We start from the raw sequence: 19,511 nt of genomic DNA on the forward strand, positions 1-19,511 counted from the left end.
CCCGGGCTCGCCGCTGTAGCCGGGGCGCAGGGCGCGGCCGAGCCTCCCATTGTTAAGCGCGGCCCGGCCCCGCCGGCGATGCCCCGCGCCGCCGCCTCCGAGCGGCGGCGAGGTTTGAACTTGGCGTCGGCCCCGAGCCCCGCGCGGCTGCGGGGGGCGACCGCGGCCCGGCAAGCGGCGATGGTGAGTGTGGGGCTTGGGTCCGCTTGCCCCGGGCGGGGCGGAGGGAGGGCGGGTACCCAGCCGTCTGCTCTCTAAAGGGTGTCTATTTCGGTCCCCGCCGCGACTCTGGAGAACCCTCCCTGCAAGGATGAGTCCTCGGGCGGGCTTTCTCTGCCGGCGGCTGGGGTAGGTGGCGCCCTCCGAGGGTCCCCCTGACACTCCTGGACCTTGGCCTTTTTTTTTTTTTTTTAAATAATTTTATTAGGGAGGCAGAAACTGCTACTCTGAGAGGAAAAGAATTGCAGATTATTGACAGCATGAAAACTTTTCAGGAGAAATGATCTGTGAAATATTTTAATTTTGATAAATTGCTTCTTACGAGGGCTCCTGCTGAGTTTAGAACGACTGGCCTTTCTTGGTTTCACTGGATTTGTTTCTGTAGGAAAGATCCCAAGAGTGCTTTTGAGGCGCATGCCTGCCCCTCCCCCCTTCCACTTGTTCCACCTCGTAAGGCAGTTTCTTTTTAAAGGTGTGTTCCACTGTCATGGTGCAGGAATTAAATCATAAAAATGAAATGATACCTGACACACGCTTTGCTGTGAGCTGCCAGAGAGAGAAAAGTGCTTTGCTGAGGGGTGGGGGAGAGGTAATGAAATTTCAATACATCCAGCATCCGGTGGGGGAGGTGTGACCGGCTTTTTCTTCTCCGATGTATTTTGGCATTACTTTCTTTTTTTTAGCCGTGTTATTGTTGTGGTGCACTTTTGTGCATGGAGGCTTTTGGAGAGGAAGGGAATAGAAGCCCACATGTATATAATCTCCATGTGAGATTGCTCTGAGATGTCAGGGTGAGGCAGGAAATCTTAGCACAGGGGCTTCTAATGATAGTTCTGTGCGTCTCCTGTTTCTCACTAGTTAATATTTTAAGGCTAGTTATATTATCATTTCCAGCTAAAAGCACATTGGTCAGACATATGCTTAATCTTGCCTCAAATAATCTCACCGGAAGTTGGTTTACATTTTAATTAATTTCGATGGTTAATTTTTGTCTTTAAAAAATTGTTGTCTTAATTACAAAAGTGTTTGATGATAATGGCAGAAAAGGTGGCATATACAGAAGTAAACTGTCCTTAACAATAACATTTATGTTCTATTGGTCAAGGCCTATTTTTTCCATGGAAGCCTAGTTATTTGAAAGCTTTGCAGCTGTATTGGAGTTTTTTAAATTGCTAACAAACCTGGTTGAGGAATTTAGGAATTGACAAGGAAATAAATTTATACTTTAAAAACTGTTATAACCAACAATAACTTATTCACATGGTTCATGGGATGGAATTTATTGTGGCAGTTTCTCTTGAATCAACTTCCCACATCTGCTCCAGACAAATGGTTTCTGTTTGTATAGCCTGTTTTGTAAATACATCTCTACCATGAAGGCAAAGTGCCCAAACACATACGCCCTTCCAGTGCTGGTAACTAGGTTCATAGAGTTAATATTTTTATTGGTTTCTGCATCAGAACTTCCTTGCTGTACTCTTGATAAAACCCTGGAGAAGGTTACCAAGGATGTTGTAGAGAATTTACTTCCCTGGAGATTTTAAGAATAGGATAAACATCCATCTGCCTAGGATAGCTTTGGTGCAATACTGTTTGGATAAAGACAGGCAAGGTCACTTCTCAGAACCCCCAAATTGAGAAATTCTAAACAAATTTCAGTCCTCAGCAACCTGAAATCAAGGGAAATAAAGATTGTCTCAGAAGCACCTGAGCCCAGGATGTGGCAAAGCCCTGTTTTGATTTATGTTAAAAAAAAAAAAAAAAAAAGATTCTCCTTTGGTTAACAAGATTTTAAATTTACCCCCAGGACTTACCAGTCCTTTTCTGTTGATGGATAGAAAATCAACAATGATTTATTTATTTTCTAAGACGTTCTAGGTTGACTATAGCACAAGTTCCGTAATTTCAAGTAAATGAGCAGATTCATGGAAATTAAAAGTTCTGCCTCCCAAGACTTAGAAGGTAAATAATCTGCCTGCAGTGCAGAAGACCTGGGTTCGATCCCTGGGTTGGGAAGATCCCCTGGAGAAGGGAATGGCTACCCACTCCAGTACTCTTGCCTGGAGCATCCCATGGACAGAGGAGCCTGGCGAGCTATATATAGTACATGGGGTCACAAAGAGTTGGACACAACTGAGCAACTAACCCTTTCACATCTTATGTGTTAAGTCTGGTTATGTTTTTACATCAACATTTTACTTTCTCCTCCAAATGTTTTCTTGACTTTCCATTTCCAATGTAGAAACTGTGTGGTACTTTCCCCAAACCAAGTATTCCTGTATGTAACTTGTGTTGGAGGCAGTCCTCCTGAGCTCCTGCTCTGCCAGTAGAATCTCACGGGTTGCTGCTTCCCCCGCCCTCCGGTTTGACAGAAGTATCCTGTAATCCTAACCACCATGTGACCTCAATTGCAGTGACACCTTCCTCCCTTTCCGTGGGCACTTGATCAGGAATAGCCATCCCTCGCCCTCCCTACAGGATCACTGGGAGGGATTTACTTTCTAGGAAAGGTCATGTCAAAAAAAAAGTGGGGGGCAAGTCAGGAGTCTCCTGGCTGGCTGGTTTTTTACCCCCACCTCACAACCCTTCAGCTTGTCCTATTTCTCCCTGCACGCCAAGCATGTTTTCTTACGCTTTGGTAACACCCAGAGAAGGAATAGGAGTATGAACAATGATCGTTCATTTGTTCAACAAACATTTGCTATGTGGGAGGCCCAGCAACTGCAGATTGGTCCTCTGTCCTCAAGGAATTTGTCATATAAGAGAAGAAATCAAACATGTCAATAAGCTAGTGCCATTCTGAGGGAATAGAGTCCAGGGGTTAAGAACTTGTTTGTTATAAAGTTAAACATACATCAACCTTATGACTCAGCGTATCCACGCCCAGCTATTTACCCAAACTGACGAAAACAGATGCCCACAAAGAGGCTTGTACTGGGTGGCTATGGCGATGTCATTCATAATTGCCAACAACTGAGAACAACCCTGTGTCCACCAACCAGAAAACAGATAAAGTGTGGTACAGCCACACCAAGGGAATACCACTCAGTAATCAAAAGGGGTGAACTTGTGACAAACACAAGAACCAGGGTGAATCTCAACCATTATGTTAAATTGAAAGGAGGCCGACACAAAAGAATAGATAAGCAGTTCTATTTATGATGTTCTAGAACAGGCAAAACTAATCTATGACCATGGATGTTAGTGGTTACTTGGGGGTGGGGATCGAGAGAGTTTGACTGGAAAGAGGTGACTTTTGGAGCCATGGAAATGTTGTATGTCTTGATTTGAATGATTGTTACACAGTTATCAAACTCCATTGAACTGAGCGTTTGAGACATGTATTTTATTGTATTTGAAGCATTAGCTCAATTAGAGGCAGGGCTTAGTTCCTGGAGATAGACAAGAGTATGTATCTCATCTCTGCCTCTAGGTATATGTTACTTTGGGCAAGTTATTAAATGCATCTGAACCCAGAAGCATTGGACAGTAATAAAATACCTCCTTCATAGGGTTGTTTTAAGAATTGTTAGATAGTCAAAAAAAAAAAAAAAAAGAATTGTTAGATAATCAAAGTATTTAGTTTAGTTAAGAACTCAGTAAGTGTCCCGTCATAATTTGTTTGGGAAAGACAATGTAAACTTTGCCAAGTCCAACAGAAGCATTTTGTTGTTAGAATGATTTAATTCATTCACTAAGCATTTACCAAACGTTTACTGAGAACATATTAACCCCTGGGAATTCAGTGATGAATAATAAAACATTTTACACCCAAAGGTTCATAGCTGCCCTGATTGTGTGAATGTGTGCCCATTTCTCATGGACTTTTTTTTTTTTTCAGAGCAGAGGCACTCTCTAGGGTGGTTTTGTTAGTTTAAAAAAAGGTTCGGGGACTTCCCTGGTGGTCCCGTGGCTAAGACTCTGCACTCCCAATGCTGAGGGCCTGGGTTCAATCCCTGGTCAGGGAACTAGATCCCACATGCTGCAATTAAGACCCAGTGTAGCCAAATAAATAATTTAAAAAAAAATTTTTTTTAATAGTTTAAAAAAGCCTCTTGCTTAAGGCGGAGATTTAAAATCCTGTTTTTATTTTTTTTTTTAATGCTGTTTTCTTAGACACCAGAATTTCTTCTTATCCTTACTACAAATCACAACAAAATGGTCTTCCGTAAAGGCAGTATAGAATTGTGGAAGGGTCTTAGGCTATGAAAGCAGAGCAGCCTGGGTTTGAATCTGAGCTCCGGTGCACGCGTGCTCACTTGCTTCAGTCGTGTGCGTATCTTTGTGACACTGGACTGCAGCCCTCCAGGCTCCTCTGTCCATGGGCTTCTCCAGGCGAGATTACTGGAGTGGAGTGGGTGGCCGTGCCCTCCTCGAGGGGATCTTCCCAACCCAGGGATCAAACCCGCATCTCTTAAGTCTACCTGCATTAGCAGGCAGATTCTTAACCACTAATGTCACCTGGAAGCCCACATCTGAGCTTTACTGCCTAGTAATTTAGGGTAAGTCCTTAAATTCTTTAAGCCTGAGTTTCCATATCTGCAAAATGGTGATAAAAGAAGTGTTAATATATATTATCAGATTAGGCTGTTTTAAGGATTAAAATATAAAAATAACTATCCTGGCACCTAGTGGGTATTAATATCTAATGTGTGTCAAGTCCTTGCTAAGAGTTAGGCTCTGTCTCCAACTCTTCTTGTATCTTCTTCATACTTGTATGAGGTGTAGGCACTCTTATTGAGCCCTTTAAAGGTGAGAAAACTCCAAAACCACAGGAGAGATGAACTAGCTTGCTGAGGGCATGGAGGTGCCAGGGTTGTAACCCCACAGATCTTGCCTCTCGACTGAGGAGGTTGTTAATAGATGTCAATTACTTTTCCCTTCTTCTTCTTGCTGTTGTTCAGTTGCTAAGTCATGTCCATCTCTTTGCGACCGCGTGGGCTGTAGCATGCCAGGCTTCCCTGTCCTTCACTATCTCCTAGAATTTGCCTTTCCCTTTTAGGTGAAATTATTTTTAAGATTTAATTAATGCAGGTAGAAAGTGACACCAATAAGTGGTGCTTAGGCTACAATGTTGGGCGGTGGGCAGGTGAGCACCGGTGATGGAGAGTGGGTGTATCTCAAATACTTGATGTGTCTACTTTCTACCTTATGGAGGGGGACTCGCAGGAGACACGCTTGTGAATATGGTCAGGGTCTTTCCCCAGCCCCTCAAAAGTGTTCCTGTCAGCGGCCCTCTCTGACTTGTGAACAAAGAATGTGGATTTGGTTGAGATTTTGTAGAGCCCTAGTAGGAGCTGACATAGATGCAGTATTTTCTTGGCCTCTACCAGCAAGGCAAGGTGAGAAATGTACCACAAGCCCTGAAAAAGAAATGTAGATCCTTGTTGTAATCTATTTTATACATATACATATATATACACTACTGTGTGTCTGTTAGAATATTGTTGTTCAACCCCATGGACTGCAGCACGCCAGGCTTCCCTGTCCTTCACTATCTCCCAGAGCTTGCTCAAACTCATGTCCATTGAGTCAGTGATGCCATCCAACCATCTCATCCTCTGTTGCCCCCTTTTTCTCCTGCCCTCAATCTTTCCCAGCATCAGGGTCTTTTCCAATGAGTTGGCTCTTTGCATCAGGTGGCTAAAGCATTGGAGCTTTAGCTCCAATATATATGTTAGAATATATATATGACTGAATCTCTTTGATGTACACCTAAATCGAATACATTATAAATCAGCTATATTTTTTAAAAATTCAGAGGAACATTAAACTGTTGCCCCAGGATATTTTATATTCCCCATTTTCGTGGCGTTTCCTCAACTGCCAGATTGTGGAGAACCCTGAGCTAGAACTTTATAAAAGAAAAAAATCCCAAGTGATAGATTGAGAACCCTACTGAGTTAATGAAGACATATGAAGTCACATTGGCCAGTTAAAATAATATGTGGATGCCTTGAGGGGAAGGTAGTTAAACAAGTATACGGACATGATTCCCTATGTAGATATGAGCCTTTTTCACCGAATTCCCAGGCCTCCCCCCACTCCCCGCTGCCAGAGTACAGGTTTTTATGTAAGACGCTCTCTTAACGTTCTCAGTATCCATGGCTGTCTTCTGTAGTGTAGCTTGTCAGCCAACCTCCAGACCAGTTTCTCAACCACCCAGGTCTGTGTAAAACCCACCAGGGAAGCCCCTCAGCAAGCAGAGTGGGTGCTGCTGGGGCCACAGGCTGAAGCCAGGGGGCACAGAGGAGCCCCTTTACCAAGTGCTGCTTGTATTTAAAGGAACGTCACCGTGTACCAGTTTTGTCCACCCAAGTGAGCCATGTTATCTCAGGGCAAAAGTCCTGGTGGATGAAACTTTGGGGGCATCACTCTGAAGGGGAGAAAAGAAATCTGGAGAGAAACCCTGCAGCTCTCTGCTTGTGTCCGAGCCCTGGAGGCTGCTTGGCTCTATTCAGGTTCCACTAGTCTCTTACTCTGATCCACAGTAACTGTGCTGGGCTAAAGCTAGGAGACTTGCAGGACCGTCACTCGAAGGTCCGTCTCTGCTTCTTCCCCATCGCCTCCAGCCTCTTTCACTCAACTTAAGCCCTTTGTGTTGGTTCCCATGGTTACCTCTTCACCACCAGCAGCTGGAATTCAGTAGTGAGAGGAGGCCGCCTCCCCACTGAGCCAGGTCTGGCTGGGGCGGAGGCCGCTGATCCGCCCCTGGTTCGTGGCACGGGGTCACAGTCCAGTACCTTCTCTTTGTCGTGGATTCTGTACTTTTCCCAGGCTTGGCGTGCTGGCATTCTAGCGGGAGGGGAGACGAGGGGTGATGTGCGGCTCACAGGGTATTTCCTCTCTCAGCTGGCCCGGGGTGGACCTGCCAAGCCCCTGCCTGTTGCCACCACCTTCTGTGTGCTGGTGCCCAGGCGAGGGGGTAGGACCTACTGTGCTCATTCGGAAGAAGATGACCACTCACTTTCCCACCTGCTTTTGTTTTAGCTTTTGTGCCCGGCACCATCTGTTTATGCCTGGTGGACGTTAACAAGACCAGGCTCTGGTCTGGAAGGAATTGGCATCCACGGCAGGTTTTCCTCCAGCTTGGAGGACCAGGCAGGCTCAGGAAACCTGGGGATCATGGGCAGCCCCAAGGTTCAAGAGGAGAGCACAGCCAGCTCAGAGTTCATCTTGAAGCTTCAAATCAGGTGCTGTTTGAGGCCTAGATTCCTACTCGGTGAGAGTTCCATTGGCCCCAGAAACAGGAACTGTAACTGCAGGTGGAAATTAAGCAGCCCTGATGGTGAAGGTGAGAAGTTACCTATAGAAGCCACCACAGACTGTGGCTTCTGAGGATGCCAGTACTGGAAGAATAGTCATGCTTTTCCTGGAATCAGGCAGCTCTATTCTAGAGTCCGCTCCACCTACAGGTATCTGAGCCCCTAGGTGATGTTCGGATCAAGGTTAAGGGCATGCTTCCGAGCCTTATAATGTGTGGAGTCTTGGCTTTACCACTGTCTTTGTGATCTTGCTGTTGCTGCTGCTAAGTCGCTTCAGTCGTGTCCGACTCTGTGTGACCCCATAGACGGCAGCCCACCAGGCTCCCCCATCCCTGGGATTCTCAGGCAAGAACACTGGAGTGGGTTGCCATTTCCTTCTCCAATGCGTGAAAGTAAAAAGTGAAAGTGAAGACGCTCAGTCGTGTCCGACTCTTAGCGACCCCATGGACTGCAGCCTACCAGGCTCCTCTGTCCATGGGATTTTCCAGGCAAGAGTACTGGAGTGGGGTGCCATTCTCCTTGTGATCTTGAGCAATTTACTTAAATTACCCATTCCTCGGTTTCCCTTTTCTATGAAAGAGGGAGAACACTTCATAGGGTTATTATGAGGATTGACTTCGTTATGTAAAAGTACTTTGTAAAGCCCTACACAGGTGCTGGGCTTCCCAGGTGGCACCATGGTACAGAACCCATCTGCCAATGCCAGAGCACATGAGACGTGGGTTTGATCCCTGAGTTGGGAAGGTCCCCTGGAATAGGAAATGGCACCCAGCTCCAATATTCGTACCTGGAAAATTCCATGGACAGAGGGCCACAGTCCATGGGGTCACAAAGGGTCGGACACAACTGAAGTTTAGCACACACGTACACACAGTTGCCAATTTGTAATATTTTTAAATGATGTTCTGAGAGTGCCATGCTAAGCTAAAGACAGATTTTTGTCAGTCTTTAGTTTACATGTGTCCGTGGGTCCAGAATTACCTGGAGACAATAGGGTAGTGTTGGGGTGAGTGGGGACACCCAGGATTATAAAAAAGAAAAAGAGAACCCTGAATTGTATTACTTTAACCCTATAGTAACCAAGGGCTTCCCAGGTGGTGCTAGTGGTAAAGAACCAGCCTGCTAGTATAGGAGACATAAGAGGCACAGGTTTGATCCCTGGGTCAGGAAGATCCCCTGAAGAAGGGCATGGCAACCCACTCCAGTATTCTTGCCTGGAGAATTCCATGGATAGAGGAACCTAGAGGGCGACAGTCCATAGGATTGCAAAGAGTCAGACAGAAGCACCTTAGCACAGCATTGCACATAGTTACAGAAGGAAAGGAAAAATGATGGGGACAAGTAGAAACTTAGCCAGTGGAAGCATAGTTACAAACACCTTGAAAAGATATATTATAAACCACAGACCATTACTTTTCTACAAGTTGACTGCAGTTTGGGTACCTTGCCTTCCATTTAAAATGTATTTCCAAAGAATATAAAGCAACAGCTGGGGCAAAGCTTGGGAGACAGAATCCCACTTTGGGTGATAGCAGAGGTTGGAAACATTTAGGTTTGAGATTTGGAGGGAGGTAAATAGCATGGAATGTCTGTTATCTACCCCAAAAAGCAGAACGAATCTTGGATATTGTGGTCACAAATGCAGTTAGCATGAGCTTAAAAAAAGTGCATGTGAGCTTCTTTCTAAAACCCGGTAATCCTCTTGGGCAAAGTAAGGATTAGGCCTCCCCCACAAACAAGGGGGTGAGTTCCATTTTGCTAAGATCCCTCAGCTGTTACCAAATTTAGCCAGGGACCTATTTTCTTGTGATGAATGACCACCTCCATTTACATTTTGCACGTCCATCCCTCTTCTCCAGGCAGGTCTAGGATAGGAGCAACTTATTTGCATGTAGATGGAAGAGAGAAGGGCTTCCTTGATGGCTCAGTGGTAAAGAATCTGCCTGCCAATGCAGGAGACCTGGGTTTGATCCCTGGGTCAGGAAGATCCCCTGGAGGAAGAAATGGCAACCCACTCCAGTTGCCTGGAGAATCCCATGGATAGAGGAGCCTGGTGGGCTACAGTCCATGGGGTCACAGAATTGGACATGACTGAGCGACTGCACCCGCATGGGAGAAGGAAACCCCACCTCCCACAGACTGCAGTCCCCTCCCTTCCAGAGCCAGGGTCCGTCACCCACTCCCACTTGCAGGAGGATAAGGGGTCTCACTCCCTAGAGCCTGAGGTGAGAGGACTCCAGAGGCTAAAAAGACCTGGGCCCAACCTCATCGTGTTTTGAAAACAGCCATGCAGACACATTCGCTGATTCCCATCCCTGCTCAGTGCCTGAAGCTCCCTCTGCTGAAACGAGGCTTGTAGAAGAATCCTCAGGCTGATGCTGTCAGCCTTGATGCTCCAGAAAAGCATTTCTTTCACACTGGTTGCTGGGCCTTCTGCCCCAGTCTGTTCCTAAGGGGCCCAGGGAATGCCTTTCATTTCCTGTTCTTATATGCGAGAACTGTGACTTTAAACATTTATATCTCTCACCAAATGCTTTGGACATTTGCAGTTGCCCTCTGTAAGGAATGAAAGAGCCAATCGTTACACCCGCATCCTATCACACACCCATTGGGTGCCTTCCCGTACTCATCTCTCTCATGTAGGCCACTTGGATCATATGCTAATAGCTCCCTTCTTGTGGTGGTTATCACGTGCCAGGCTTACCAGATCCCACAGCTGTGTCACCAGGCAGATAATACTCTGTCCCCTTTTTACAGTGAGGTCCTAGGGCTCAGATGGAATAGTGGCATGAAGTCTTTCCATTGCCTAAACTTACTCCTAGGGTAGTACATCCACTGTCATTTCCCGACAAAGATTTTCCTTTAAAAATATAGAGAAATTAGACTGAGATTCATTCTAGTGAGGAAAAAAAAAAATTAAGGCTGATTTTACTTTTTCTGATAACTATAATCATAAATGTTAATTGTAAACAATCTGCAAGATACAGAAAAAGAGAAGAAAAATATCACCCTTAATTCTATCACCCAGTAGTAACATTTTGGTACTTTTTCTGGTCTTTTGTCTTCATTCATAGCTTTCTGTCATATATGAATGGCAAAAGGGTCATGTGGCAGAAATGGTCATGTGGATTGGCATGTGGCTGATGCCTAAGAAAAAAGCATGCACAGTCTTGGGACCCTCAGGCATTGCATGAGGAGTGGTGTGGTCTCCGGCCAGACTACTTTCTACTTGTCTTATTTCTTTTTGCTTTCTTTATCTATGTGAGGATCATTGCTGTCTCAAATGATAAGATTAATAACCTATTAAAGCACAGCACCTGGTACACACCATGTGTCCAAGAAATGTAAATTTCCTTTCCATTGATGAGAAGGAAACACTGCCAGGCACCATTCTAAGAGTGTGTTACACATATTCATTCAAGCCTCACAACTACCCTTTGATATGGGTATTATAATATTTATAGGGGAGGAAACTGAGGTGCAAGAGGCTGTGACCTGCCCAAAGTCAGACACCTGCTAGGTGACAGAGCCAGAATAGGAACCCAAGCAGCTGGCTGCAGAATCCACATTGTTCATACAGGTTATGCAGCCTGCCACTTACTGTGTTGATTTAAGGTCACACTCTTGAGTGTGTGTGGCTGGGGCAATATGCTCCAGTGGTAAAGATGTCACCAGTTTAATATAAGCGAGGGCCCTTGGTTTTCTTATGCGCTTGCCCTGGACTGGTCATAGGGCCCTGGAGGTGGTAGCATTGCAGTCCAAAGTAAATATGGAGCAGATTAAGTATTTAATAGGTAGGTTAAAAGATCTGGCTAATCATTTGGTTTTTTCCCCTACCCACCCTTTTCCAGTCTTTGTGCAAGTTTGGCATTGAGGGTCACTGGCTTAAGATCTGGAGATAGTTAGGCTTATGGTTTCGGAAAGGGTCAGAAATATGCTGAATGTTGGTGTTGTAAGTTGTACACTTGTTCCATTTGGGAGGTTTCAGGGGAAATCAAGTGAGAAAAAGCGTCAACACGAGGCACAGGAGGTACAGGTAGACAAAGGGCCGAGACCTACAAAGCACCTCTGTGCACGGCTGAAGGGTTATGCGTGGCCTCCTGTAATAACCATACTACCAAACCAAGGTGGGTGAGCAGAAAGAAGAGGTTTCTTTGAGGACAAGTAAAGGGCATGCCTGGAGTGTCCCTGGTAGCTCAGCTGGTAAAGAAACCACCTGCAGTGCAGGAGAGCCCAGTTCGATTCCTGGGTCAGGAAGATGCCCTGGAGAAGGGATAGGCTACCCACTGCAATTGGACTTCCTGGTGGCTCAGATGGCAGAGAATCTGCCTACAATGCGGGAGACCCAGGTTCAGTCCCTGGATGAAGAAGATCCCCTGGAGGAGAGCATGGCAACCCACTCCAGTATTCTGGCCTGGAGAATCCCATGGACAGAGGAGCCTGGTGGGCTACACGGGGTGGCAAAAGACTCAGACATGACTGGGTGACTAAGCACAGCAAAGGGCCGCTTACAGTGGAACTCACTGAAGAGGATGCAGGCCTGAGGGAACACAGAATGAGCTTCTTAGATGGTAAGTAATAATTTAAAAAGCAAGTGAAAAAAAATAAAGAAAAAAAATAAAAAGCAAGTGAAGTGGAAGTCTCTCAGTTGTGTCTGACTCTTTGCAGCCCCATGGACAATACAGTCCATGGAATTCTCCAGGCCAGAATACTGGAGTGGGTAGCCTTTCCCTTCTCCAAGAGATCTTCCCAACCGGGGATTGAACCCAGGTCTCCAGCACTGCAGGCGGATTCTTTACCAACTGAGCCACAAGGGAAGCCCCAAGAGAGGGGAAGAATGAAGGGACAGTGACCCAAAGGTTCCATCTAAATACATAGGAACCAAAAGATCAGTAATAGGAACAAGGGGCTTTTCAAGAGAGGGCAGTTCATTGAGAACATCTGTGACACCTTTGATAGATGCCCAGTCATCAGCCAACAAAGAACAGTTGCGTTAGGCCAAGAGCAGAAATCTGAGTCAGCGGGCATGGGTTCTTAACATCTTCCTCCACACACTGAAGGGGCGGAGAATCCACACCCTCTCTGCCTCCTAGAGACTGAAGGGAAGCAAGGGGCTGGGGAACCTGAGGTTCTGATACGAGGAGAGGCCTGGAAACAGAATGCAGAGAGGATGACATGCAGCTACCTGCATAATGGACTTGGAGCAGCAGAAAGAGAACATAGGGACCCAGGCACCCACAAATGCAACTTCACAGAGCAAATTATGAAAAATGAATACATGCAAGCACCCCGCCTAAATCTAAAGGAATTTCTCCAGGGAACTCAGGACAACTTAGCCCTGTATAAGTGCACTTCTGTCTGTTTAATCTCAAAAAGCATTCTGGCGGCTTCGAAACATAAGGCAGCAAGATGGTGCTGAGCTGTGCCAACTGTTGGGCGAAGGGCGTGGTCATTGGTCCCCCTGCACTGTTCCTGTCTACTCCATGAAAGCCAGCTGCTGTGACAGGGTCCAACAGTTAGAGACAAATTCTACTTTATAAAGGAATCAACTCACAACCTTACATGCTGTTGTTTGCTTGACAGCTCAGATGAGTCCGACTCTTTGTGACCCCATGGGCTGTAGCCCACCATGCTCCTCTGTCCATGGGAATCTCCAGGCAAGAATACTGGAGTGGGTTGCATGCCCTCCTCCAGGGGAATCTTCCCGTCCCAGGGATCGAACCTGCATGTCCTGAATTGTTGGCAGGCGAATTCTTTACTACTGAGCCACCAGGGAAGCCCTCACAACTTTATATAGAAAGTGACTAGAAGAGGTCCCCACCTTTCCCAAAACGTGTAAACAATTTAATGCCTTTAAAAGTTGAAGGGCATAGAGCTCCATTTTGGATGCATCACACAATTCTTCCCTTTACAGTCAACTGTGATTGCTTCTATAAATCTGCATTGTCTGCCTATCATGAGCCACTCACTGAGGCCCTGGGTATGTAGTGGTTTAAAAGCACAAAACTGAAGAAAAGCCAGCCGTGGACCCTGAATTGGCTGCACTTTCTGTCCAGTGCAATCCATGTGGAAATAAACATTTACCTGCGGCCCCAGGTGCAATGACAGGAAAGACCAGGTACTGGGCAGAGACTGTATGAGGCAGATGCAGTGGTCTCTAAGGAGGCGGTGTGCTCCCTGGACCAAAAGGCTGAGGATGAGCTGGCCAAGCAGAGAATCAGGAGGAAGACTATTCCAGGTGAAGAGAACCACATGTGTGAAGTGGAGAGCTTGGCAGGCTCGGGGCGCTCAGGACAGGCCAGCAAGAACTGGGCAAGCGAGAGAGGAGATGTTAAAGAGCAGGCAGGAACCAGGTCACCCAGGCCTCACAGCCATGCTAAGGAACTTGGATTTTCTCCAAAGTGCATGCGGAAGCTACACAAGTTTTATTATTAGAGATGACATAATCCACTTAGTTTTCTTTTTAAAGGTGGCGCTGGCCCCTGGGTTGGAGGGGGACTGGAGTGGAGGTGGCTGGCGAGGAAGCTTCCCCAGGCAAAACACAAGCAAAAGAACAAAACTGCTGATTGTCAGAACTGAGCTCTTCCTAAGGCTGTAACAGCCCATGCTAAGGAGATTGGAGCCCCCTCTGCCCATCCTCATGGAAATGTAGTAGAAATCAGGAGCTAAAGGGATCTGGAGAGACCCTCCCCAGACACCTCCCCTTGGTGTTCAAGAGACCTACAGGAACAGGGCGATCTGGAACTGCTTCTTCAGTATTGGCTGAAGCTCAGTTCAGAAAGCAGATAAGGACTCTATTAAAATACCAAAGAGTAGAGCAGTTAGTACATATTCATACCTTATGACTTACATATTCATACCTTATGACCTGTGCTGTTTTTCAGTAGCTAAGTCGTGTTTGACTCTTTGCGACCCCATGGACTGCATCACAGCAGGCTTCCTTGTCCTTCATCATCTCCCAGAGTTCACTCAAACTCTTTGAGTCCACTGAGTCAGTGATGCCATCCAACCATCTCATCCTCTGTCATCCCCTTCTCCTCCTGCCCTCAGTCTTTCCCAGCATCAGGGTCTTGTCTCATGAGTAGGCTTTTCTCATCAGGTGGCAAAGTATTGGAGCTTCAGCTTCAGTCCTTCTTCAGGGTTGATTTCCTTTAGGACTGACTAGTTTGATCTCCTTGCTGTCCAGGGAACTCTCAAGAGTCTCCTCCAGCACTGCAGTTTGGAAGCATCAATTCTTTGGCACTCAGCCTTCTTTATGGTCCAAGTCTCACATTCATGTATGAACAGTGGGGGCTGGGAATATGAATGTACTTATCATAGGAAGTAGAAATGCGTAGGTGGTTGGCTTGGATTTCTTGCTTCTTATCTGGCAGAGAAAGATGACACTGGACTAGTGCATCACAATCATTTTGTTTTAGCCCCTGGTAAATCTTTCAAGTCAGCTCTGATTTCTGTTTCCTTGTTCATAGTTTGTGGTGCTGAGACCAGACAGTAGTAAGAAACAATATTAAAAACAACCTTTAAAAACATCTTACCAGTTTGGCCAGCAAGATTCACTATGGAATTTCTTTTCACTAGAACATGTGAGTTTAAAAGTTGTTTATTTGTTGCCCCGATTATTCCAGAAAGAGTTTAAGGCAGAGAAGGTGTGTTCTGGGTGCTGGTCATCCTTCCTGCCTTCCTTTCAGCCTTGCCTCCTCCTTGGTGTCGAGCATCCAGGCGGCCCACACGGGAGCCTTGTAGCCAGCCCACCCAGGGTGGGGGGAGGTGAAGATTGGCAGGGAGGCTGTGCTGTGACTTAGCCTGGGTGCCACCGTCAGCAACACGCAACCCAGGTTTTCTGAGCCCTCACACCTGGTTGTTAACCTCAGCCTGGTCCCCCAGAGGTCATTGCTGGGGTGCTGATCTCTGCTAGGGGTGAAAAGAATCCTGCGTGAAAAATCCTTAAAAGAATGAAACAGCCTCCTGTTCTTCTTGCTTCCATCTCTTTCCTATTTGCCTCCTCTTCCTTCCAGCCCTTCACTCCAGACAGCCTGCACCTTGGACCTTCCATCCCTTGGTGCTTCCCAGGGAGGGGTAGGGGCTAAGGAGAGAGAAAAGGGCTCAGCCATTGTGCAGAGAGGGCAGAGCCAGCAACTGTGGTTTCGGCCCCAAAATGAGGAAGTTATTCAATGCCACAAAGGTTTTGTGAAAGCTTAGGCCTGGTGTTTCTTTTTTTCTCCCACGGACAGCAGCAGGGTCTAGAGGAGAACCGGAAAGGCAAGCTTGCTGTCCAAATGGATTCTACCAATGGGTGGCTGTGGATGTGCTGTGTTATCTTTACGTTCATGGATTTGATAAGATGCCTTTGAGTCTACTTTCCACCTCAGCTTAAACCAGATGGCCACTGGGGCAAAAAGAGCCTTGTCCAGAGTTAGCACGTCAGAGCTTTTTCTTGTGGCTTAGGGCTGTAGGAGAAATCCTAATTAGAGACCACATGATGAATTCTGCAAAAGGCTCTGACGTGCTAACTCCGGACAAGGCTCTTTTTGCTGTTACTTCCAGCATAAATTAGGTCTTTTAGTTGTGTCTATTTTACTTAAAGATCTTGGCTGAAAGGAGCTCTAAAATGAAGGTTGAAGACAATAATGAAAATGATTCATTAATTAAGCAGATACCCCATGTGTAGGCAGTATGCTGGACAGTTAACAGACATTATCTAGAAGCTTGATAGCAACTCTGCAGGATACATATAATTATAGGAGCTGATTTGCTGAGTGCTGAATAAGTGAAAGTTGAGTTGCTCAGTCGTGTCCGACTGTTTGCAACCCCATGGGCTGTAGCCTACCACGCTCCTCCGTCCATGGGATTTTCCAGTGCTGAGTAGGTACAGACATTATTCTCTGTGCTTTACCTGAATTGGGCTTCCCTGGTGGCTCAGATGGTAAAGAATCTACCTGCAATGTGGGAGACCCAGGTTTGATCCTGGGTTGGGAAGATTCCCTGGAGAATGGCATGGCAACCTACTCCAGGATTCTTGTCTGGAGAATTCCACGGATGGAGGCTGCAGCCCACGGGGTTGCAAAGAGTCCGACATGACTGAGCAACTAACACAACACTTCTCAACAATGCTATGAAAGCCGTTGTTCCTGTTTCAGAGATGCAAGAACAGAGGCAAGAGGGGACACGGTCACAGAGTTTGCTCAGTGGCTGGGGCCAGGACTTGACTCAGACTCCAGGGCCAGGCTCCTCCTGCACTGTGGGTTCTGCCATATTCTCAGGTCCCCCATGAGGAGCCCGAGGCTCACCATTTACTTGCCCGATGTCATTCGGCTCACAAGTGACAGAACCTCAACCAGGGCTTCAGACTTCCAGTCTAGGGGAATATTGATTATATTCCAAGTCAGGCATCCTCAAATCGTTGAGAAAAGTAAGGTAACAAAGGAGGCGATTACACTTAGATAAAACTAAAGATAAAAGCTTACAAGTGGAAGCTCCCTACTGACTGCCTGATCATCTCCCTCCCTGCCCTGAAATACAAAGAAATCAATACCATGCCTAATCCCACTGCTTCTCACCCAAGACCTGTGTAGAAGAGAAACCGCAGGTATTTGCACCTTCTTCAGATTCCTGCTTATAGGAAGTGGTGTGGGGGCTCTCAAAGAGACATGAAAGCATATCACTGGTACCCAGCGTGGCAAACCTGCCTCAGAGCCTGATGCAGGGAACAGACAGACTCTGATCAAGAGGAGACCTTGAAGGTGCAGTCAGGGTGTTTGGAAATTAAGAAGCCAAGACTTCCACAGAGAGGAAGTGCATCTGTTCCCATGGGGAACGCACTGGCCACTCGGGGCTTAACATTTTTCTCTGGCTCCCTGGGTGTATGGAGGAAAAGTGTTAGGGAGATGGTGTTAGGGACTGGGGGCGGGAGGGTGAATTTAAATGGACACACAAAAGGCTTGCCTCCAGCGCAGTGGAATCTAAACCATCTGAAATAGCTCAGGCTCCAGCGTTGGCTTGTGCCAACGGAGCCAGGGCTGGTGCTCTGGGAGTTGCTCTCCTTCCAGCTACCCTGGGTCGGGAGGCAGCAGAAACTTGTCTCAGGAAACCACCTCCTTTAGTGAGTTCAAGTTTTTCACTTATTCACTAACAGATCCTAAATTATAGGTGGGTTCTTCTTCATAATGGTCAATGCTCTTTCTCCCCGCTTGGTTGGAAAAATCTAGAATTCTGAGATGGGAAGTACACCTTATTGCTTATTGTAGAAACACAGATAGGAGAGGGTGACAACCCCCACCAGTATAGAACACCTGGGTGGGTGCAGGCTTAGACCTCTGCGCTCAGCTGCGCTGCTCTAAGCCAGCTCCACGGTGAATTCTCATATCTTATCCATGTTGGATTTGTTCATCCACCCTGCCTGTGAACACCACCACACTCAACTTCTTGTTTTCCTCTTTTCTCTAGAGATGCATGTGCAGACCCAGGCCCTGCAGACACTGGCACCTCTGACTCCTTCGGCCCAGAGCACCTCACCTCTGACCCCCAGCACAGGAAAGTGGCATGGTCAGGAGGGGTTAAACCTCGGCTGAAGCACAGGTAAGAGGCACGGAGGACCTCATTGAGTGGTCTGCAAGAGGGAGTTGGCTGCGGAAAGAGGGGATGAGAGCCGAGGCTGGTCACGAATACAGATGAGTGAGAGAGGTGAGGAGGTCAGGCGGAAGCTCGGAATTCAGAAGGATAGCCATCCTGATGACAGTTTCCAAACTAGGTTCTGAAGAAGCATCGGGTTCCTGGCAGGTAATCTGAGGGGTCCCTCAAATCATTTGATGCAAATATCTTTTTAAAAAAATACATTCACAGCCATTTTTAAAACTGTAATTAAAAACACTCAAAGAGATGTACCAATGTCCTACACTTTGGAAATGACTCGTGTGTTACACTGTACAACAAGATGGATTCATCTTTGAGCTGATACTCATTGAAAATTTCTCATCTCTAGTTGAGAAATGTCCTGAGATTACAAAGTTGGCCTAATGAAAGCTTGCAGCTACTTATCTGAGCCTTCTGTGTGCTAGGGCTTTGCGTACCTCATTAGATTCAGTGCTGTGATGTTTGCACTAGTGTAAAGGCATCTAGTTAGGAGGTGGTGGGTTCAAATTCAGTTTGAGTTCACAATCACTCCACTCAGCAATCAGCATAACAGCGTAATTCATAGGACAGTTGTGGGGATTCAATGAGATGAGGTATTCAAAGCACTTAGCACAGAGTCTGCTCATGGGGAATGAGATATAAATGTTAGGGAGTAAATATTAGGTGCTGGTATATTGATGATGTGGTTCTCATTCGTATCATCCTTTTCATCACTGTCATGTAAGTCTGTGTGCCAGCATGAAAGGCAGTATAATATAGTAAGATGGGGTCCATGGAATCAGTCTACCTAGAATTCACATCTTAATTCTGCCATTTAATATATAATGCAGGGGCAAGAAGGATGGGGTGGGATGGATTGGGAGATTGGGCTTCCCAGGTGTGGGGCCTAGGGGTAAAGAACCTGCCTGTCAATGAAGGAGACATAAGAGATGTGGGTTCAATACCTGGGTCGGGAAGATCCCCTGGAGGAGAGCATGGCAACCCACTCCAGTATTCTTGCCTGGAGAATCCCCATTGACAGAGGAGCCTGGTAGGCTACAGTCCATAGGGTCACAAAGAATCGGACACAACGGAAGTGACTTTGCACGCACGCACACATGTATAAAATAGATAACTATTGAGAACCTACATGAGGAACTACAGTCCGCGCTCTCTGGTGACCTAAAGGGGAAGGAAATCCGAAAAAGAGGGGATATACATATGTGTCTAGCTGACAGACGATGAGGTGGCTGGATGGCATCACCGACTCGATGGACGTGGGTTTGGGTAGACTCCGCGAGTTGGTGATGGACAGGGGGGCCTGGCGTGCTGCGATTCATGGGGTCGCAAAGAGTCGGACACGACTGAGCAACTGAACTGAACAATGATTCACTTTGCTGTACAACAGAAACTAACAAT

At 46.6% G+C, this 19,511-nt stretch overlaps 1 protein-coding gene across 5 annotated transcripts in view; it reads left to right on the forward strand.

Moving 5' to 3' along the window:
• SHROOM3 (shroom family member 3) overlaps positions 1 to 19,511 on the forward strand; it is a 319,013-nt gene that overhangs the window by 243,151 nt on the left and 56,351 nt on the right. For 4 of the 5 annotated variants that reach the window (XM_043448167.1, XM_043448169.1, XM_043448168.1 and 1 more), the window contains one exon: positions 17,928 to 18,059. In XM_043448167.1, the coding sequence (XP_043304102.1) occupies positions 17,928 to 18,059 (132 nt within the window). Of the gene's footprint in view, positions 1 to 41; positions 184 to 17,927; positions 18,060 to 19,511 lie in introns of those variants that run through there. The other variant, XM_043448170.1, reaches the window with a different exon arrangement.

Source organism: Cervus canadensis, chromosome 26 (assembly GCF_019320065.1).
Source record: "Cervus canadensis isolate Bull #8, Minnesota chromosome 26, ASM1932006v1, whole genome shotgun sequence".
Taxonomy (NCBI): Eukaryota; Metazoa; Chordata; class Mammalia; order Artiodactyla; family Cervidae; genus Cervus; species Cervus canadensis.